The sequence below is a fragment of the Elephas maximus genome, chromosome 16, assembly GCF_024166365.1.
Source record: "Elephas maximus indicus isolate mEleMax1 chromosome 16, mEleMax1 primary haplotype, whole genome shotgun sequence".
NCBI lineage: Eukaryota > Metazoa > Chordata > Mammalia > Proboscidea > Elephantidae > Elephas > Elephas maximus.
In genome coordinates this window covers 47,966,641-47,989,997 of record NC_064834.1, presented here as the reverse complement: position 1 = coordinate 47,989,997, position 23,357 = coordinate 47,966,641, and the positions used below count along the sequence as shown (strand labels likewise).

The following is a 23,357-nucleotide window of genomic DNA, read 5'->3' as shown; positions in this document are numbered from 1 at the left end:
CCTGGGAGGAGGTTTTAAGGGAGACATTATTTTTATAATGTAAGTCAATGGGTAGTTGAAATATTTGGCTAATTAACAGCTAGTAATTTTTGGCTACAGAGATGCTGGTGGTTTTATATTTTCTAGATCTTAGTTGGCTTCAACCCAGAGAATGATCCAGAGCTTTATTTGTCTTATGTTTTTTTCCTTTCAAGACAATCGCTCAAGCCAGAGGCAGTCTCCACCCATCAGCAAGACACTTCCCAGCAAGCCCAGCTGGCCCTCATCAAAAGCAAGGCTCTCCTCCACTCTGCCATCCCTCACTTCTCTTCAGAAACCTCAAGTCCCACCCAAACCCAAAGAGCTCCTTGAAGATGAGGTAAACTAAATCTATCCCAAAGACCCCCCAGAGGATTAAATAAGAGAACATATATACAGCACTAGATACAATGCCTGATACCTAAAGGGGCTTAATATATGTTGGATTTCTTTCTAGTATATTCTAAATTTTTTTTTTTTTAAAAAATCCTGATGTCTAGCTTCACCTGGAAACTGAAGATGTGCCAACACTGGGCCAGCTGTGGCCTCAAACCAACTGATCCTCTTGGCAACCCTCTAGCTCAGCTGTGAATTCTCGATTCCTTTTCCTGTTTGCCATAGTCCCCACCACTCACACAGCACATACACCCTCACCATCCTTCTCCCATAAGCATTGTAGTTTACACACCCTTACCATCCTTCTCCCATAAGCATTGTAGTTTACGACACCTGCTCTAGGGACACTTTGAGTACGAACATCAGCAGACCTAAAAGGAGAAAGTGTGGCTTGTCCATACTTGCTCTGTCAGTTGGAGAGGTGATGCTGTGCTTTCAGGGTAGGATTAGGGTGGTAGGGAGAAGATGAACAGCGGACAGGGGACAGGGTGCACAGACCAGATGTTAGGGTTTCACTGTGAATTCTTTCAACATTCGGCAAATTCACATGAAGATATAAATTCAGACACAGAATACAAATTAATACCGTGGATTACGTAAGGTTCTCCATTTCTGAGAATAACCGAGGATGGACTCCAGTGAGGCAAGTGAGAGTTTTGCTAATAACTGCCTTGTGAAAGTGGCTCAGCCAAGTCTGAACCAGTGGGAAAAGGAGAAGTTTAAAGGAGGCTGCAATATGGAATGGGCAGATAGAGAATGGAGATAAGAAAGAGGTTTTTTGGGGGGTTGTTTGTTTCCTTTAAAGCCAGCATTAGGAGCCCTTGTGGAGCAGTGGTTAAAACTCTCGGCTGCTAAACCAAAGATTGGCAGTTCAAACCCACCAGCCACTCCGTGGGAGAAAGATGTGGCAGTCTGCTTCCATAAAGATTTACAACCTCGGAAACCCTGTGAAGCAGTTCTACTCCATCCTATAGGGTTGCTATGATTTCGACTATAAGTCAGAATCAACTCAAAAGCTGGTTTTGGTTTAAGAAGCCAAAAAAAAAAAAAAAAGCCCATTGCCATCTAGTCAATTCCAACTCATAGTGACCCTATAGAACAGAGTAGAACTGCCACATAGGGTTTCCAAGGAATGCCTGGTGGATTAGAACTGCCAACCTTTTGGTTAGCAGCTGAACCCTTAACCACTATGCCACCAGGGTTTCCTTGGTTTAAGAAGGTAGGTGTTACTATAAGAATTCAACAAAATAATGTATGTAAAGCTGTTAAATGCTCACAAGAGTTGTAATGAGGAAGAAACTCATGCGGGCATTTAATAGCTAATCAAAATGATTCTTGATAAGTAATACAGTGTGGAGCAACGGGAAAGTGAAAATAAGATGAATCCCCATGTGTCTTAGTCATCTAGCGCTGCTATAACAGGAATACCACAAGTGTATGGCTTTAACAAAGAGAATTTTATTCTCTCACAGTCCAGTAGGCTAGAAGTCCGAATTCAAGGCACCGGCTCCAGGGGAAGCCTTTTTCTCTGTGGCCTCTGGAAGAAAGTCCTTGTCATGCATCAGTCTTCCCTTGGTCTCTCCTTGGTCTGGGAGCATCTCGGCACAGGAACCTTAGGTCCAAAGGTCGCTCTCTGCTCCCAGCACTGCTTTTCTGGTGGTATGAGGTCCCCAGGTCTCTCTTCTCGCTTCTCTCTTTTATACTTTTTATACCTCAAAAGAGATTGGCTTAAGACACTATCTAAGCTAATCTTGTGGACCTCATCAATATAACTGCCACTAATCCATCTTATTACATCATAGTGACGGGATCTACAACACATAGGGAAATCATATCAGAAGATAAAATGGTAGGCAATCATATAATCATACAAGGGAATCATGACTTAGCCAAGTTGACAGATATTTGGGGGCAACACAATTCAATCCATGACACCATGGCACTCCTATCTTTCGAATCTGTAGTCTTGGGGGAGGCAAACATGTAAACACCTACGGCAGGTGTCTTAGTACTGAAAACATCTAAACATTGGAGTTAATCTAAGATGATTTTAAAAACAATCATCTATTTACTTTTAAATCACATCACTGTAATAACTGAAGAAGGATTTGTAATATTGTATAAGCTACAGTGGTAGAATAATATACCTGATTTCAAAAGATCAATCACTAATATCACTACAGTCAAGTTTTTGTGATACACACATAGGATAATGGAGTTTATATTAAAATATTGCTGCAATTTCAAGGTGGTCTTGTCAGTATACGAATTGTGATAATTCTTGATTATTTATTTACTTTTGGCAATTAACAACTATTTTAAAATATTGAATTACAATGCTGGAAATATACATTATATATCCCCTCTCCTCAGGCCATCTAATGGCAGAGAGAAGACTACAAACAGAATTTGTTTGGATTGGACCAAATGGTTTTGTTTGTTTGTTTTTCCCTACCATTGCTCTTTAGGACTTAAAATTTCTCAACTCCAGAAATATTATTATTCTAAATAGGTCAGTTTTTAGACATTTCAGATAAAAAAAAACCTTCCACTGTAATCTAGTACTGCAGAAAAAAAAAAAAAACTAGTGTAAAATAGAGAATTCAGAAAAAGGAATTCTGAGGTGGTGAAGTAGGGAAACGAAACCTTGGTGGGGCATGGTGCTTCCAACTTATAATACCTGAATCATCCATTATATCTTCTAATACAATTCGAGTATTATTGCTGATTGCCAATACCAATGTTACATGTTCAGATATAAGATATTTGAGAATTTTGTTGACTATAGGCTTTGAGAGGGTGGGCACATCTCCCTGGGGGATGACCCTCTCCTTTCACAGAAACCAGACTTTGGGAGCAAATAACCCCTGGATCTGATAACATGTCAGTCTGGCTACAAGCTATTCCAGAGAAGTGGATCCATGGAACCAAAAGGAATACCAAAAGGAACACCAGAGCCAGTCAACATCCCCACTATTCGATGCTGCTAAACCAGCCTCTTCCCAGCCCTGGATACTGATCAGTCGATTTCATTTCAACTCAACCAGGCTATGGACTGCCTAGGCACTGGAAATACAAATACAGAGAAGGAAGAGGCTCTGTCCTTTAGGAGTTCACAGTTTAACACAGTCAGGCCAGGGACACAACAGAGGGGAGGAACAGGTCCTTTGTGCCACAGAATAGGACCCTGATTGGCAGGATCCAGGAAGGCTTTTGATGATTCAGCTATTTACACCAGGGCATACAATATAGAAAAGTGTAGAGCAAAGATTTCCACCTAGGTCTGTTTGATTCCAAAGCCTAATATCTTTTAGCCAAATCATCTCTAAATATGACTCCAAGATTGAAATGTTGTGTGAATAAAGCCACCTGGTGCCTCTTGGTTAGACTGGAAGATGAAGAAAGAGATGAGAAATAGCAATTTAGTGAAGAGAAGGTAGTAATAAGACAGAAAGAGGGGGAGAAGGAAAGAAGGTACTGGAGGGTGGTGGATAAGAGTATGGGCACTGGATTCTTTAACTGTCTGGGTTCAAATCCTGGCCCTGCCACTTTTAACTGTGAGAGCTTGAGCAAGCTACTTAACCTCTCTGTGCCTCCGTTTCCTCATCTTGAAATGGGGCTGATAGCGGATTGTTATAAGGATTAAGTGAGATAGCACATATAACATACTTTGAAGAGCACCTGGCACATATCAAGTGCTCAATAGATGTTTGTTTTTTCTTTCTGAGTATCCATCTTGGTTACCCACCAGGGCAAGTTGTAAAAACCACTTTTGAGAACTGATACTTCACTTGCCTCTTATTGAAGTAACATTAGTCCCTTCCAACATTTATGACTGATTATCATCAAAGGTGCGAAGACAATTAATGTGAGAAAGAATAATTTTTTCAACATATGGTCCTAGGACAACTTGATATCCACATGCAAAAGAATTAAGGTGAAACTCTACATCACACCATGTACAAAAATTAACTAAAAATGAATCACGAGGCAGGACAAGATGGCAAAATGAGCAGATGCTCTCATTTACTCCCCCTAGCAAGTAACCCACTGAAGAACAAAGAAAAAGAAGCATATACTGAAACCTCAGAACTCTGGATGGCAGCTGAGGTGCTGGAGAGTTGGGGCGAGTCCAGAAGTGAGGGAGAAAAGGAGCAGGGATGGCACAGAAGCTGGGAGAACCTATCTGCTAACTTCTGGAGCACTTGTTCATCACTGCCATTTTGGGATGGGACTGGGCAACATCACAAACAGGGAACACAGAAAGGGAGATAATCTGAGGAAGCTGTAGCCTGATTTTTTAACGTGGCGCAGATTGGCTATGAGACTTCGTAAGCCACACAACTGGGAGAAGGTGAAGGGAGGCCATGGTGCTGCGAGGGAGTGCTGTTGAATCTCACTGAAGCCCAAGACAGATGGGCACTAGGGCCAAGAGGAACTGTAAAAGCAGCAGGGCAAGGGGATACTTCAGATGGCTCCCTGCCACAGGAGGACACCATAGGAAAGCCTGTGCAGGAGTGCCCACGAGGGAGAGACACAGCTCCCCACCTTTGCTACATGAAAGTTGATCCCTATTGCTATGTCAGCATCTGCAACCAGCTAAACCACACCCTCCTGCATGCACACTGAATTCCAGAGTTCAAGCATCTAGAACTCCTAAATCAGCACTGAAAAAAACTAAGGATACAAGTGCCTTCTAGTGGTTCTTAGGAGAACATACCTGGCCCACTGTTACTGGGTCAATTCTGACTCATGGAGGCCCTACGGGGTAGAGTGGAGCTCCCCTGTGTGGTTTCCAAGGCTGTGAGCCTTTGTGGAGGCAGGCTGCCACATCTTTCTCCAAAGAGTGGCTGGTAAGTGTAGGTCCTGGCCTTTCAGTTGGCAGCCAGGCACATGGCTGCTGCACCACTAGGGTACCCAATCAGAAAATTTTCCCATAAAATCAGAATACAAAATTTAAAGTAAAAAAAAAAAAAAAAAAAAAAGGCCAAAGTTCAACAAAAAATAGTAAAACACACAAAATCAAAGAGAAGAACCAATCAAAAGCAAAACATGAAGAAAATGAAGTTTCTCCTATGGAGGCCAGACTAACAGAACAAATTTAAAATTTTCAGACTTTGGTGCTAACTATGTTTAAGAAAACAAAAAGTGCACAGAAAACAAATTAATGGAGATAGGGAAACAAATGGAGGAACAAAATAAGAGACTCAACAAGGAAATTGAAAACATTTAAAAAAGAGAGAGAACTACTGGAACTGAAGAATAAAGCAACTAAATTAGAAAAAGCAAGAGAAACACTTAGAAACAATAGAGTCGAACAGACAGAAGATGGAATAAATGAACTAGGAGACAAAATAACTGAACTTATCAAGTCTCAAGGGAAACAAGAGAAAAGAACAAAGAAAAGCAAACTCAAATGGAAATATGGGATTTGATTAAGAAATCTAACATTAGAATTACTGGAATCCCAGAGTAACATGACAAGTGAGTGGAGTGGACACTTCCATTCTAAAGGCATGGAAACAATTTTCCAGGAGATAATCAGAGAGAATTTCTCAGATCCGAACAAAGAACCACGCCTGCAAATACACAAATCCCAATTAGAAACACAAAAAAATCAACTCCACACCATATCCTAATAAAGTTCTTGAAAACCAAACACAAGGAGAGAATTCTGAAGCAAGAAGAGAAAAATGCAATGTAACATACCAAGAACCTTTCATAAGAATCAGTGTGGCTTTCTTCCCAGAAACTTTAGAGGCCAGAAGACAATGAAGTGACATATATAAAATACTTAATGAAAACAATTGCCAACCAGAAATTCTCTACCCAGAAAAGTTGTCATTCAAAAATGGAGAAATCAAGATATTCCCAAACAAACAGAAGTTCTGGGAATTTGCCACTACCAGACCAGCTTTACAAGTATTACTCAAGGGAGGACTTCAGATGGAAAGGCAAGAGCATTAAATAAATACTTGTATCTATAACGGGAGAAAAAATAAAAGAGAGAGAGAGAGATCTCCAAAAAACACAACAATGTGGGCAATCATAAGGACCAAGTATATGATATTTTCAGGAAATGAACTCAATAATTAAATCCTGCAAACAATACAATATCAAGTTTGTAAGAAATAAGTACAAAGTAAACTTATCAAATATAGGTTGTATATTGATGTTAATGGAAGCACAACAACAGAAAAAGGGGGGAGGAACATATCAGGAATAAATTTATTATGCTAAGGTTTTATATTAACTGTTGCTCACATATTAAACATTGTTATAATTATAAGTTGTATAATGTGATATATGTGGTAACCCCTAAGAAACCATTAAGAAAAAACATTGAGAAGAAGGAAGAAAGTAAAAAGGCTCACCACAAGAGAGCAGCCAAATACAAACAAAAACAAAAATCAGAATGAAAAAACAAAGAAGATATGAAATACTCGCAAAACAAATAGCAAAACAAGTGAGGCAGACATTTCATTTCCAGTAATAACCTTAAATGGTCTAAGTGCCCCCATACAAAAGGCAGAGAGTGGCAGAATGGATTAAAAAATATAATCCATTCTTTTGCTGTCTACAAGAAACACACCTTAGACATAAGGACACAAACAGACTGAAAAGAAAAGAATGCAGAAAAATATTCCATGCAACCAGCAAACAAAAAAGAGCAGAGGTGGCCATGCAGTTATCAGATAAAATATAATTTAAACCAAAATCTATTACAAGAGATAAAGAAGGACATTACATAATAATAAAAGGATCAATCCAGCAAGAAGACATAACAATTATATATATATATGCACCTAACAGTAATGCTCAAAAATACATGAAACAAGTACTGACTAATGTGAATGGAGAAATAGACAACACCACAATAATAGTAGGGGACTTTAACGCTCCACTTTCAATTACAGACAGAACATATAAAAAGAAGATCACTAAGAACACTGAGAACTTAAATAAAACCACAAGCCAATTGGACCTAATGGACATATACAGAACACCCCATCCTGCATCAGAATGGGGCACATGGATCATTTTTCAGAATACATCATAATAGATACAAAACAGCTCTTGACAAATTTAAAAAGATTGAAATCATACAAAGCATCTTCTCTGACCATAACAGTATGAAGCTAGAAATCAACAACAGAAAAATATGGAGGAAAAAAAAATACATGGAAACTAAATAATACACTACTAAAAAAACTATTGGGTCATAGAAAAAATCAAAAGTGAAATTAAAAAATTCCTTGAATCAAATGAAAATAAAAGCACAATGTATCAAAACATTTGGGGCACAGCAAAAGCAGTACCCAGAAGGAAATTCATAGCAGTAAATGCCTACATTAAAAAAGAAGATCCAAAATCATTAACTTAAACTGACAACTTGAACAAATAGAAAAGAAAGAAGCCGAAAGCTACCAGGAAAAAAAAAAAAGAAAGAAAATAATAACAATCAGGGCAGAAATAAATGAAATAGACAAGAGTAAAACAATAGAAACAATCAACAAAACCAGAAGTTGGCTCTTTGAAAGGATTAATAAAATAGACAAACCACTGGCTAGATTGACAAAAAAAAAACAGAAGAGGCAAATAACCAAATTAAGAAATGAAATTTGTGACATTACAACCAATTCAACAGAGATAAAAAAAAATCATAACTGATTACTATGAAAAATTGTATTCCAACAAATTTGAAGACCGAAATGAAATGGACAAATTCCTAGAAACACACTACCTACCAAATTAACACAAATGGAAGTAGAAACTTTAAACAGACCCATTATGAAAAAAGAGATTTACGATGTCATTTAAAAAAAAAACTGCCAACAACAAAGAAGACCAGAACCAGGTGGCTACACTGGAAAATTCTACCAAACATTCAGAGAAGAGTTGAGATCAATCCTACTCAATCTCTTCAAAAACACAGAAGAGGAAGGAGCGCTACAGAACTCTTTCTATGAACCCAACATAACCCTGAAAGCTAAACCAGGTAAAAACCCCAGCCACTGCTGTCGAGTTGATTCCAATTCATAGCGACACCACAGGGTTTCCAAGGCTGTAAATCTCTACAGAAGCAGACTGCCACATCTTTCTCCCATGGAGCCACTGGTGGTTTCAAGCCTCCAACCTTTCAGCTAGCAGTCAAGCGCCTTAACTACTGCATCACTAGGGCTCCTTAAACCAGGCAACGACATCACAAAAAAAGAAAATTACAGACCAACATCACTTATGAATATAGATGAAAATTTTTTCAACAAAATTCTGGCCAACCGACTTCAGCAACATATCAAAAAATCATACACCATGATCAAGTGGGATTCATAACAGGATTACAAGGGTGGCTCAACATTAGGAAATCAATCAATGTAATCCACCACATAAATAAAACAAAGGAAATGAACCACGTGATCATATCAACTGATGCAGAAAGGCAGTTGATAAAATTCAACACCCTTTCCTGATAAAAACTCTCAGCAAAATAGGAATAGAAGGGAAATTACTCAACATAATTAGGGGCATATATGCAAAACCAAAAGCCAACATTATATATGATGGAGAAAAGCTGAGAGACTTCCCTTTGAGAACGGGAATGAGACAAGGCTTCCCATTATCACCACTTTTACTCAGCATTGTACTGGAAGTCCTAGCCAGAAGAGTAAGACAAGAAATAAAAGGTATTCAAATCAGGAGGAAGTAAAACTATCTCTATTTGTAGATGACACGATGTTATACATAGAAGACCCTAAAGATTCCGCAAGAATGCCGCAGGAACTAATAGAAGAATTTAGCAATGTTGCAGTGTACAAGGCCAACACACAAATAGCAGTTGGATTCCTCTACACTAACAGAGTACTCTGAAAAAATAAGTCAAGAAAGCAACACCATTTACAATAGCCCCCAAATCAATGGAATTAACCTAATCAGGGACATAAAAGACTTATACAATGAAAATTATAAAACAATACTACAAGAGAGTAAAGAAACCTACAAAAAAATGGAAAGATACCCCGTGCTCATGGATTGGAAGACTTAATATAGCAAAAATGTCGACTCTACTTAAAGTGATATATAGATAAAATGCAATCTCGATACAAATCCCCACAACATTCTTAACTGAAATGGAAAAGCTAATGACCAACTTTATATGGCAAGGAAAAAAACCCCAAAAGAATACTGAAGAAAAAGAACAAAACAGGAGGCCTCACACTCCCTGATATCAAAATATACTACAACCCACTGCCGTCGAGTCGATTCCAACTCATAGCGACCCTATAGGACAGACTAGAACTGCCCCGTAGAGTTTCCAAGGAGCGCCTGGTGGATTAGAACTGCCAACCTCTTGGTTAGCTGCCTAGCACTTAGCCACTACGCCACCAGGGTTTCCAAAATATGCTATACAGCCACTGTAATCAAAACAGCCTGTTATTGGTCCAGGCATAGACACATAGACCAACAGAAGAGAACTTAGAACTCAGAATTAAACCCAGCCATCTATGGACAACTGATTTTCAACAAGGGGTCAAAGTCCATTCAGTGGGGCAGAAACCATCTCTTTAATAAATGGTGCTGGCAAAACTGGATATCCACCTGCAGAAAAATGAAACAGAACCCATATCTCACATAATATACAAAAACTAACTCAAAATGGATAAAAAACCTAAATGTTAAACCTAAAGCCATAAGATTCTTGGGAATCTTTATTTGATCTTTTGAACAAATAGAATAAAACATAACAACAAATGAGTGACTAGAATAAGACAAAATAGATAAATGGGACCTCATAAAAATTAAAAACTTACGCTCATCGAAACAAAAGAGTAAACAGATAATCTACAGACTGGGAAAAAATCTTCAAAAATGACTTACCCAATACAAGTCTAATCCCTAAAATCTATAGAAAACTGCAACAATTCAGCAACAAAAAAGACAAACAACCCAAACACAAAATGGGCAAATAACATGAAAAGAACCTTCATCAAAGAGGACATCCAAGCCGGCAACAAACATATGAAAAGATGTTCATGATTATTAGCCATTGAACCCATTGTCGTCAAGTCGATTCCAACTCATAGCAACCCTATAGGACAGAGTAGGACTGCCCCATAGGGTTTCCAGGGCTGTAAATCTTTATGGAAGCAGACTGCTGCATCTTTCTCCTGTGATAAGTATCTATAAACAAACAAAACAAAATCCATTGACATTGAGTCAACTCTGACTCATAGCGACCCTACAGAACAGAGTACAACTGTCCCATAGGGTTTCCAAGGAGTGGCTGGTGGATTCGGACTGCCGACCTTTTGGTTAGCAACCAAGCTCTTAACCACTGTGCCACCAGGGCTCCGGTAAGTATCTATAACCAAAACCAAAACCAAACCCAGTGCCGTCGAGTTGATTCTGACTCATAGCGACCCTATAGGACAGAGTAGAACTGCCCCACAGAGTTTCCAAGGAGCGTCTGGTGGGTTCAAACTGCCGACCCTTTGGTTAGCAGCCGTAGCACTTAACCACTACGCCACCGGGGTTTCCATAAGTATCTATAGGTACATGTGAATACAAATATGTGGATGCAGGCACAAATATTCATTGACTTTTATACAAATAAGGATACTCCTCAGACATAACAACTTCCCAAGATTGGTCTTCTGGGTTTGAAAGCTTAGAACCGTAGTTTTATGGACAAATCAGTCAACTGGCATAACGTAGTTCACAAAAATCATGATCTGCATCCTAGTGAAGTAAGTAGCACCTGGGGTCTTAAAAGCTTGCGAGCAGCCATCTAAGATACAACTATTCACCAGGAGCAAAACACTAAGAAGGTAACCAAAAGCTCAGAGGAGAAATAAGTCTACAAGAGCCATGACCTCATCTACCCTGAGCCCAGAAGAACTAGACGGTGTCCGGCTACCACTGACCATTCTGACCAGGGTCACCAAATATGATTCCAGATAGAATGGGAGAAAAATGTGGAGCAGAACTCAAATTCTTAAAAAAAAAATTTTTTTAAACCAGACAAACTGGAACAGTAGAGAACAGAGGACTCCCTGAGACTCACCTTCAGACACTCTAACCTAGAACCGAGCCTATCGCCTGAGATCACCTTTTAACAAAACAGCAGAGGGGCACACAAAATAAAGGATATTACCCATAAGATCTGTGCACTACTTAAAAGCCATCTGTATGAGATCAAAAAGGTCATTAGTTACCCAAAAGCAAAGATGAGAAGATAAGAGGGCAGGGAAACTAGAGTACTGGAAAGGGAACAAACAGAACATAATGAAAGAGAATGTTGGCACATTGTGATAAATGTAACTAAACAATTTGTGCAGAAACTGTCAAATGGGAACCGAACTTGCTGTGTGAACTTTCACCAAAAACTCAAAAGATATTAATTTTAAAAAATGGGTCATAGACCTAAATGTAAGAGCTAAAACTACAAAACTCTTAGAAGAAAACAGGAATAAATCTTAGTGACACTTGGGTCAGGCAATGGTTTCTCAGACACAACATCAAAAGCACAAGCAACAAAAGTAAAACAAAAAAGATAAAATACTTTATCAAAATTTAAAGCTTCTGTGCTGCAAATGATACCATCATGAAAACGAAAAAAACGATCCACAGTATGGAAGAAAATATTTGCAAATCGTATATCTGATAAAGCACTTGTATATATGAGTCGGAATCAACTCGATGGCACTGGGTTTGGTTTTTGGTTTTTTATTAGAAATATTTAAAGAATTCTTATAACAATAATAAAAAGATGGTGGTGGTGGTGGTGGTGGTCGTCGTCATCAAGTTGATTCTGACTCAGAACTGCTCCATAGAGTTTTCAAGGCTGACCTTTTGGGATTGTCAGGCCTGTCTTCTCAGGAACCTCTAGGTGGATTAGAACCGCCAACCTTTTGGCTAGTAGTCAAGGGCTTAACCACTTTCACCACCCAGGGACTCCAGCCAAAAAAGATAAACCAATTTAAAAATGGGCAAAGGATTTGAATAGACATTTCTCTAACAAAGATTTACAAATGGCCAATACACACACAAAAAGATGCTCGACATCATTAACTATCAGAGAAATGCCAATCGAAACCACAGTGAGATACACTTCACACCCACAAGGATGGCTACAAAAAAAAAAAAAGAAAAACAATATAACAAGCGTTGTTGAGGATATAGAGAAATTGAAACCCTTGCACATTGCTAGTGGAAATGTAAATTGGTGCAGCCATTTTGAAAACAGTTTGTTAATTCCTAAAAATGTTAAACATAGAGTTACCATAACCCCAAAAAATCAGTATGATCCAGCAATTCTCCTCCTAGGTAAATACCAAGAGAAATTAAAGTTTATGTTCACACAAAGACCTGTACCTGGATGCTCACAGCAGAATTATTCACAATAGCCAAAAGGTGGGAACAACCCAAATGTGCATGAACCGGTTAATGGATAAACAAAATGTGGTATATCCATACAGTGGCATATTATATGGCCATAAGAAGGAATGAACTTCTGATCCATGCTACAACATTTATAACTCTTGAAAACATTATGCTAAATGAAAGAAGTCACAAAAGACTACGTAGCATATGATTCCATTTATATGTAATGTCCAGAATAGGCAAATCTAGAAAATGGAAAATAGATTAGTTATTGGAAGAAGGGGTGGTGTTGGGAAGAGAAGTGACTAATGGGTATAGGTTTCTTTAGGGAGTAATGAAAATCTTCTAAACTTAGGTTGTGGTGATGGTTCCACAACTCTGTGAATACACTTAAAACTAATGAATTGTATACTTTAAGTAGAGGAATTTCATAGTACGTGAATTATATCTCGATAAAGATTTTTTTTTTTAAAATCAAACTCTCCCATACAGAAAAATATGAATGTACAGCATTCCCCTCATTCATTTCTACATTTCTTTTAGGCTGATTATGTGGTTCCTGTCGAAGATGAAGATGAAAACTATATTCATCCCACAGAAAGCAGTTTGCTTCCATCTGAAAAAGGCAAGCATTTATAGCTTTAAGCACCTGAAAACTTCTAGCAGTTGATCGGGTCACCCAAGACTATTTCGTAGTAAACACTAATGGGCTCAGAAAGGTCTGTGTCTGGCCTCTCTCTGCTTGGTTTGTCGAGCAGAGAGCATCAGGGAGTGACCCATCTCTGCCTTTCATGGTCTTTCCCCTCCGTCGTCCTTCTGCGTTCATGATTTAATACTCCCATCTCTAATTGTGAAAGCACCTGGGTTCTTGTCTTCAGCTGTCCTTGCTTCCAGCGAATTTCTCAAAGAGCCTAGTGCCTTAGAAAGTCACAAGCCACTATACTGACATTACAAATGTTGCTCCAGGAGCAATTTCTGCTATATAATTTCTGCTAGGACTGAAAAAAATGAAAGAGTGAAACATGCTCTGGAGCTTACCTTGAAAATGTAGGTCTGCCTCAGGTCCATATTGTTTTATATGACAACAAATTCTGTTGCAAATAAATCATCTTGAAAAGCTACACATTTACTCTGGATAGACATAATCGCTATGAAGACTATAATCCCGTGCCTCTAGCCTCTTCAGGTAACAACTTGGAGGTAGCAGTGTTCAGCTTTTACTCTGCTGTCATGTAGTGACACTGTCCTGCACTCCCTAACTATTATCAACCGTTTCAAGACCCACCTGAATTCCTGAGCCACCCAGCATGAAGAAACAACAAACACACATTGTTGTTAGCTGCCACTGAGTGGAGAAAGAAACGCTGCTTGGTTGGGCCTGTACCATCCCCGTGATCAGCTGTGGATTGGACTGCTGTGATCCACAGGGTTTTCATTGGCTGGTATTTGGAAGCAGATCTCCAGACTTTTCTTCCGAATACACATTACCCATTCCTTCCCCCACCCCACAAAAACAAAAAAACACACAACATGAAATTCAAGAGAAGTGTGTATGCTGTATGTGGCAGGGGAGGGGGGCTGTTACTTTGCCTCCCCACCACCACTTTTGTTTCAGTACATTTCTCCTGATAAAAAACAAAACTCTTACATCTCCCAGCCCTCTGGTTAGGCAAATGAAATTTCTAGCCAGTTGGATTCACTTTAACAAAATCTCTGTATAAAAACAATTTGATTATTCCTTTTAATCCTAAATACATTCATTCTAAAGATGTTCCTTAGGTGATGTCTGCTTTTAATGGAGAATAAATTTGTGTCCAATTCTTTGGTCTGACCCATCATTTTCATAATGCATTTTTTTCCACAAGTGTAAATTTCCTTCAGTGGGATACATCTGTAATCATTATATATGTATATTTGTGTTTTTAAGCTCCCATGGTGAACAGATCAACCAAGCCAAGTAACTCTTCAAAGCCAGCCTCTCCTCCAGAAACAGTTTCAGGTAAAATATACACGTGATTTGGGTTAGATTTAAAAAAAAAAAATTTTTATTGTGCTTTAGGTGAATGTTTACACATCAAATTAATTTTCCATTCAATAATTCATACACAAATTGCCCTGCGACATTGGTTGCAATCCCCTCAAAGTATCAGCATTCTCCCCATTTCCATCCTGGGTTCCCCATTTCCATTCATCCAGTTTCCTTTCCCCTCCTTGCCTTCTCATCTTTGCTTTTGTTGTAAGAAGCACAGTCTTCACAGGTGTTATTGCTTATTTTATACGTTATTTTGTTATTTGGCTGAAAGGTGGCCTCCAGAAGTGGCTTCACTTCCATGCTAGTGGGTTGTCTTAGGGTAATAGTCTCAGGGTTCCTCCATTCTCTATCAGACCAGTAAGCCTGGTCTTTTTTTATGAATTTGAATTTTGTTCTACATTTTTTACCCATTCTAACCAGAACCCTCTATTGTGATCCTGGCCAGAGTGGTCGGTAGTGGTAGCTGGACACCATCTAGTTGTTCTGATCTCAGGTTAGAGGAGGCTGTGGTTCATGTGGGCCATTAACACTTTGGACTAATTGCTTCCTTGAGTCTTCAGTTTTCTTCATTCTCCCTTGCTCCAGATGGGAAGACAGCAATATCTTAGATGGTGGCTCACAAGCTGTTAAGACCCCAGACACTACTCACCAAACTAGGATGTAGAATATTACCTTTATGAACTTTGTTATGCCAATTGTCCTAGTTGTCCCCCAAGATTATGGTCCTTAGCCTTTAAGCCCAGTAGCTCACTCCCACAAGGTGTTTGGTTATGTCTAAGAAGTTTCCTTGATTATGTCCCCTATGTGCTGGTGGCACAGCAGTTAAGAGCTTGGCTGCTAACCAAAAGGTCAGCAGTTCAAATCCACCAGCTGCTTCTTCAAAACCCTATGGGGCAGTTTTACTCTGTCCATTACATAGTATTTCATTGTATGAATGTACCACAGTTTGTTTATCCATTCATCCATTAATGGATACTTAGGTGGTTTCCCTCTATTTGCTATTGTGAATAAAGCTGCAATGAACATGGGTGTGCATATGTATATCTGTATCACAGCTGTTATCTCTCTAGGGTATATACAGGAGTGGGATTGCTGGATCGTATGGTATTTCTATTTCCAGCTTTTTAAGGACGCACCATACTATTTTCCATAGTGGTTGGACCAATTTACAGCCCCACAAGCAGTGTATAAGAGTTCCAATTTCCCCACATCAGTGCCAGCATTTTTTGTTTTCTGTTGTTTTGATCAGTGCCATTCTTGACGGGGTGAGATGGTATCTCATTATACTTTTTATTTTGCATGACCCTGGCGGCATAGTGGTTAAGAGCTACTGCTGCTAACAAAAAGGTCAGCTGTCTGAATCTACAAGGTGCTCCTTGGAAACACTATGGGGCAGTTCTACTCTATCCTTAGGGTTGCTATGAGTCAACACCGACTTGACGGCAACAGGTTTGGTTTTTGGTTACTAGCTGATGCTTGGTAGGTCAGCATTAAAAAAAAAAAGAACCTCAATGAGATGAATGGATTGGACTGTGGCTGCAACAATGGGCTCGAGCATAACAACGATTGTGAAGGTGGCACAGGACCGGGCAGCATTTCATTCTGTTGTACATAGAGGTGGTATGAGTCAGAACTGACTCAATGGCACCTAACTACAACAACAATAACTTACTGACATCAATTACATTAATCAGTTGTGCTACCACTACCCTTAATCGCTGTGAATTTTCCATTACATAAACAGAAATTCAGTGCTCCATAAGCAATAACTCCCCCTTTCCTCCCCCCTCCCACCCCTGGTAACCACTAATAAACTTTGATCTCTATACATTTGTCTGTTCTTATCTGTTTATATAAGTGAGGTCATACAATATTTGTCCTTTCGTGATTGACTTCTTTCATTCAGCAATCCATGCTTTAGCATGGATCACAACTTCATTTCTGTTAAGATTCTTTTTTACCTCAGATGGTTCTGTTGAAATGTCATCCATCTCATTTTTTATTTGGGTTATTTGCTTTTTCTCCTTCTTTTCCTTTGTCAGTTTGGCGAGAGTTCGTCGCTTTTATTGAGTCTTTCAAAGAACCAATTTCTAGTTTTGTTGATTCTTTTCATTGTTTTTCTGTTTTATGTTTCATTTATTTATGCTCTAATCTTTATTATTTCCTTTCTTCTGGTGGCTGTGGGCTTCTTTTGCTGCTCTTTTTCTATTTGCTCAAGATGTTGGGTTAAGGTATTGATTTTGGCCCTTTCTTCTTTTTTGATTTGTGCATTCATTGCTTTAAATCGACCTCTGAGGGCTGCTTTTGCTGTGTCCTAAAGGTTTCGGTATGTTGTGTTTTCATTCTAGTTTGATCCTAGGAATTTATTTCATTTTTAATTTATTCTATACCTAATGGTTTTTAAAAAAAAAAATTTTTTTTTTAAGCAAGGTGTTTATTCAGTTTTCATGTGTTTGATTTTTTTCCCTTGTTCTTATCGATTTCTAATCTAATAGTGTTGTGATCAGAGAAGATACTTTGTATTATTCTGATGTTTTTTAATTTATTGAGGGTTGCTTTGTGGAGTAAAATATGGTCTATTCTGGAGAATGATCCATGTGCATTGGAAAAGAATGTATACTGTGCTTCTGTTGGGTGGGGTGTTCAGTGTATGTGTATGAGGTCAAATTGTTTGATTATGTTATTTAGATCTTCTGAATCTTTGTTGAGTTTCTTTCTAGTTGTTCTGTCCTTCATTGAAAGTGGTGTGTTAAAGATTCCTACCGTTATTGTGGAATTGTCTATTTCTGTTTTCAAAACAGTTAGTTTGTTTTATGTATTCTGGAGCTCTGTCATTGGGTGTGTAAATATTTATTATAATTATGTTCTCTTGGTGAATTGACCCTTTAAAAAATTTTTTTTTAGTCATTATATAATCCTTCCTTTTCTCTTATGCTGGATTTTGCCTTAAAGTCTACTTATTGAAGATTAGTATTGCCACTCCTGCTCTTTTTTGGTTATTGTTTCCTTAATAATTTTTTTTCCTTTCTTTAATTTTTAGCTTATTTTTATATTTGTGTCTAATGTGTGTCTTTTGTAGGTAACATATTGCTGGGTCATGTTTTTTTCATCCACTTTGTCACTCTCTGTGTCTTGACTGGTACATTGAAACCATTTACAATTATTGTAATTATCAATAGGTATGGATTTACTGTTGTCATGTAATTGTTATGCTTTTTTGGTGTGTGTTTGATGTTAACAGTTTCTTTGTTCCACTGAATTTTGTGTACTGAGTTTTTTGTTTGTTCATGGGTTTCCTTTCCTTTTTTTCATTGTTGTTTCTGTGTTTACTGAGTCTTTATGATTTTCTTCTCTTTTATTTTTAATGGGTAGATTTGTTAATTTTCTTTGTGGTTACCCTGAACTTTGTCTTCCTAAGTTTAAAACTGTCTTTTATTTCTTGATAGCACCTTGACTTTTCTCTCAATATGGAAGTTCTGAAACCACACTCTTTTCCCCTTTTTTGTTTTGAAGTTGTCCTCATTTACAAATTGGCATCTCTGATTCCCTGATTTCAGTTTTGTAGCTTTATTTTGGAGCCTTGGTGGAGCAGTGGTTAAATTGCTCAGCTGCTAACCAAAAGGCTGGTGGTTCAAAACCACCAGGAGAAAATGTGGCAGTCTCTTCCATGGGAGAAAAATGTGGCAATCTGCTTCTGTTAAGTTTTACAGCCTTAGAAACCCTGTGGGGGAGTTCTAGTCTGTCTTTCGGGTTTCTATGGGTTGGAATCAAGATGGCTATAGGTAGTAGGTTTTAGCTTTATTTTACTTTTGAGAATTCTTTATCTGGATTGGTATCTGTCTTATGGCCTTGCATTATTCTCAATAGCAAAAAGATAGAAACAACATAAGTGCTTGTCAGCAGATGAATGGATAAACAAATTATGGTACATACGCGCAATACACACAACAACAAAGAACAAAGATGAATCTGTGAAACATCTCACACCATGCATGAGTCTAGAAGGCTTTATGCTAAGTGAAATAAGTCAATCACAAAAGGATAAATATTATATAAAACCACTTTATTAAAACTCAAGAAAAGATCTACACACAGAAAAAAAACAATCTTTGATGGTTATGAGCGAGGGGAGGAGCGGGGAGGAGAAATCTCTAAGTAGATAGTAGACAAGTTTTAACATTGGTAAAGGGAAAGACAACACACAATACAGGGGAAGTCAGAACAGCTTAACCAAACAAAGTCTTAGACACTTCCTAGAAACATCCAATCACCTTGAGGGACCAAGTTACTGGGGCTAAGGGCTGGGGACTATAGTCTCAGGAGACATGTAGGTCAATTGGCATAACGTATTTCATAGAGATAATGTTCTGCATCCCACTTTGCTGAGTAGCGTCTGGGGTCTTAAAAGCTTGTGAGTGGCCATGTAAGTTACATCTATTGGCCCTGTCCCATTCAGATAAAAAGAGAATGAAGAAAACTAAAGACACAAGGAAAATATAGCCCATAGGACTAAAGGACCAAGGGAACCAGAGACTCCACCAGCCTGAGACCAGAAGAATTAGTTGGTGCCTGGCTATCACCAATGATCGCCCTGACAGGGAACACAACAGAGAGTCCAGGAGACAGCAGGAGAAAAACGTGGGAACTGAATTCAAATTCATGTAAAAAGACCAGACTTAATGATCTGACAGAGACTGGAAGAACCTCCAAAACTATAGTCCCCAGATGTTCTGTTAACCCAGAACTGAAATCATTCCCGAGGCCCACTCTTCAGACAAAGATTAGACCGGACTATAAAACAAAAAATACACATAAGGAATGTGCTTTTTAGTTCAACCAGATATATGAGATCCTGTCCAAAACCAGGATGAGAAGGCAGAAAGGGACAGGAATTGGTTGAATGGACACAGGGAACCTGGGGTGGAAAAGGGGAATGTGCTGTCACATTGTAGGATTGCAACCAACATGACAAAACAATATGTGTTTAAATTTTTGAATGGGAAATTAAGTTAGGCTGTAAAATTTCACCTAAAGCACACACACAAAAAAAGATATTTCATACATAGGATTTCTCTGGTAGCAGTTTGGGGTTATGAGGGAGACATCAATAGGATTTCAGTTTTTTGTAACTGTTAAATACAAAGAAAACCAAATAAAACTTACCTTAAACCTAAAAAAAAAAAAATTTCAAAGGGCAGTTTGAGAAGACAAAGTAAAATATTATAATAAAATGTGCAAATACCCAGAGTTGGAAAATCAAAAGGGAAGAATGCTCTAGAGGGCATTATGCTGAGTGAGTTTCTCAAGGTGAAAGTACTGAAGAAAGAATTCAAGCCTCGAGGTGCAGTATTGAAGGATTCTATGGGCAAAATATTGAATGACACAGGAAGCATCAAAAGCAAATGAAAGAAATACACAGTCACTGTACCAAAAAGAATTGGTTGACATTCAACAATTTCAGGAGGTAGCATATAATCAAGAACTGATGTTATTGAAGGAAGAAGTCCAAGCTGAACTGCAAGTACTAGCGAAAAACAAGGCTCCAGGAATTGATGGAATACCAACCAAGCTGTTTCAACAAATGGATGCAGTGCTGGAGGTGCTCCCTTGCCTGTGCCAAGAAATTTGGAAGACAACTGACTGGAAGAGATCCATATTTGAGGCCATTCCAAAAACAGGTGATTCAACAGAAAGTGGAAATTATTGAACAATATCATTAGTATCAAACGCAAGTAAAATTTTGCTGAAAATCATTCAAAAGTGTTGAAGAAGTATATCCACAGGCAGCTGCCAGAAATTCAAGCCAGATTCAAAGAGGATGCAGAATGAAGGATATCATTGCTGATGCCAGATGGATCCTGGCTGAAAGCAGAGAATACCAGAAAGATGTTTACCTGTGTTTTACTGACTATGCGAAGGCATTGAACTGTGTGGATCATAACCAATTACGGATAATATTGTGAAGAACAGGAATTCCAGAACACATAATTGTGCTCATGAGGAATCTGTACAAAGACCAAGAAGGAGTCGTTTGAACAGAGCACGGGGGGATACTGCATGGTTTAAAATCAAGAAAGGTATGCATTAGGGTTGTATCCTTTCATCATACTTACTCAATCTGTATGCTGGGCAAATAATCTGAGAAGCTGGACTATATGAAAAAGAAAGTGGCATCAGGATTGGTGGAAGGCTCTAACAACCTGCAATATGCAGATGACAAAACCTTGCTTGCTGAAAGTGAAGACAACTTGAAGCACTTGCTGATGAAGATCAAAGATTACAGCATTCAGCATGCATTACACCTCAACATAAAAAAACAAAAATCCTCACAACTGGACCATTAAGCAACATCATGACAAATGGAGGAAAAGATTGAAGTCGTCAAGGATTTCATCTTACTTGGAGTCACAAACAACGCCCATGGAAGCAGTCAGGAAATCAAACAACGTATTGCATTTGGCAAATTTGCTGCAAAAGACCTCCTTAAAGTGTGAAAAAGCAAAGACATCTCTTTGAGGACCAAGGGCCACATGATTCGAGCCACGATATTTTCAGTAGCCTCATCTGCATACAAAAGCTGGACAATGAATAAGGAAGACCGAAGAAGAATTGATTCCTTTGAATTATGGTGTTGTTGAAGAATATTGAATATACCATGCACTGCCAGAAGAATAAACAAATCTGTCTTGGAAGAAGTACAGCCAGAGTGCTCCTTGGAAGTGAGGATGGTGAGACTTTGTCTCACATACTTTGGACATGTTATCAGGAGGGACCAGTCCCTGGTTCTGGACATCATCCTTGGTAATGTAGAGGGTCAGCAAAAAAGAGGAAGACCCTTGACTAGATGGATTAACACAGTGGCTGCGACAATGGGCTCAAATTTGTCAATGATTGTGAGGATGGCGCAGAGCCCAGCAATGTTTCGTTCTGCTGTACATAAGGTCACTATGAGTCAGAACCGACTCAATGGCACCTAACAACAACTATTTGAGGAGGCAGCTCTTCCCCAGTCATATTTGGATTGCTTTCCAACCTATACCAGACAATGTTTCACTGCTATTCATAAGGTTTTCACTGGCCAATTTTTTCAAAAGTAGACGGCCAGTTCCTTCATCCTGGTCTGTCTTAGTCTGGAAGCCCCTGACACCTGTCCACCATGGTGACCCTGCTGATATTTGAAATACCGGTGGCCTAGCTTCCAGCATCACAGCAACATGCGAGCCACCAGAGTACAACAAATTGACAGACGAGTGATGTTGGAGCACATTAAAAGATTCAAAAAGTAAAGTAGCATACAGTTTTAGCCTGATAGGTATATTGATACACGTAAGCTGGGCTTACAAAAAAATTTCATTGTATTAACTAACTACAGAGATATTTATTAAAAAAAAAAAAAAAAAAAAACTTCCTCCTGAAACATTGCACAAAAGCTTTATAGACAGTTATTTTGGTGTCACCCCCTCTGACTGCACCCCCCCAAACCCTTCTAGTAATGCCATTGACTAGCTGATTAATCACAGTTGGACTTATACTGCATATTCAGATAATATTTCAGCTTGTTGTTGTTGTTAGGTGCCATCAAGTTGGTTCCGACTCATAGTTGACTCAGTGCAACAGAACAAAATACTGCCTGGCCGTGTGCAATCCTCACAATCATTGCTATGCTTGAGCCCGTTCTTGCAGCCACTGTGTCAGTCCATCTCATTGAGGGTCTTCTTCTTTTTTGCTGACGCTCTACCTTACCAAGCATGAAGCCCTTCTCCAGGACTGGCTCCTCCTGATAACATAACAAAAGTACATCAAAGTCTTGCCATCCTTGCTTCTAAGGAGCATTCTGGCTGAACTTCTTCCAAGATAGATGTGTTTGTTCTTCTGGCAGTCCACCGTATATTCAATATTCTTCGCCAACACCGTAATTCAAAGGTGTCAATTCTTCTTCAGTCTTGCTTATTTACTGTCCGGCTTTTGCATGCATATGAGATTATTGAAACTAGCATGGCCTGGGTCAGGGGGCACCTGCCTGGAGGAGGCAGCCAGGAGATGCTGAGGGGGGCTGGCTTAGCTTCTGGCCTCTCCCTCTCCAAGCCTACTCTTTATCCCCATGGTGAAGATCTACCCTGTTCTCTCCCACTCTCCTCTCTCATAATGATCACCTGGCTTCTGTCTTCGGGTAGAGGTAGGAAAGGTTGGGCCCACGGACAAGGCTCTCTTAGTCCCTTCTGTGACTTCAGAAGATAAGATTTGGATGATTGGTTCACTTTGTCCATTTGTGCAATGAGCAAAGGCCCCAAGAACGCAGAGATGAATGAATGAATATCTTCCAAATGTGAAATTAAGTGTATGTATTTAAGTACGGTTATGAATGAGCAGTGCCTGTATGTGTATGTATATGTATCATGGGTGGTGGATTTGTGCCTCTGTCTCTAGGCATCTGTGCAGTATGTATAGATGCAATTGTGAGCCCTTGGTTTCCTCTCACTTGTTACTGTTGTTAGGTACTGTCAAGTCAATTTTGACTTATGGTGACCCC

General features: G+C 38.9%; 1 protein-coding gene across 4 annotated transcripts in view; it reads left to right on the top strand.

Moving 5' to 3' along the window:
* The window catches only part of BLNK (B cell linker), a 91,875-nt gene that overhangs the window by 50,636 nt on the left and 17,882 nt on the right, over positions 1 to 23,357 (top strand). For all 4 annotated transcript variants that reach the window (XM_049856083.1, XM_049856082.1, XM_049856081.1 and 1 more), the window contains 3 exons: positions 195 to 358; positions 13,339 to 13,420; positions 14,723 to 14,794. In XM_049856083.1, coding sequence (XP_049712040.1) covers positions 195 to 358; positions 13,339 to 13,420; positions 14,723 to 14,794 — 318 coding nt within the window. The remainder of the gene's footprint in view (positions 1 to 194; positions 359 to 13,338; positions 13,421 to 14,722; positions 14,795 to 23,357) is intronic.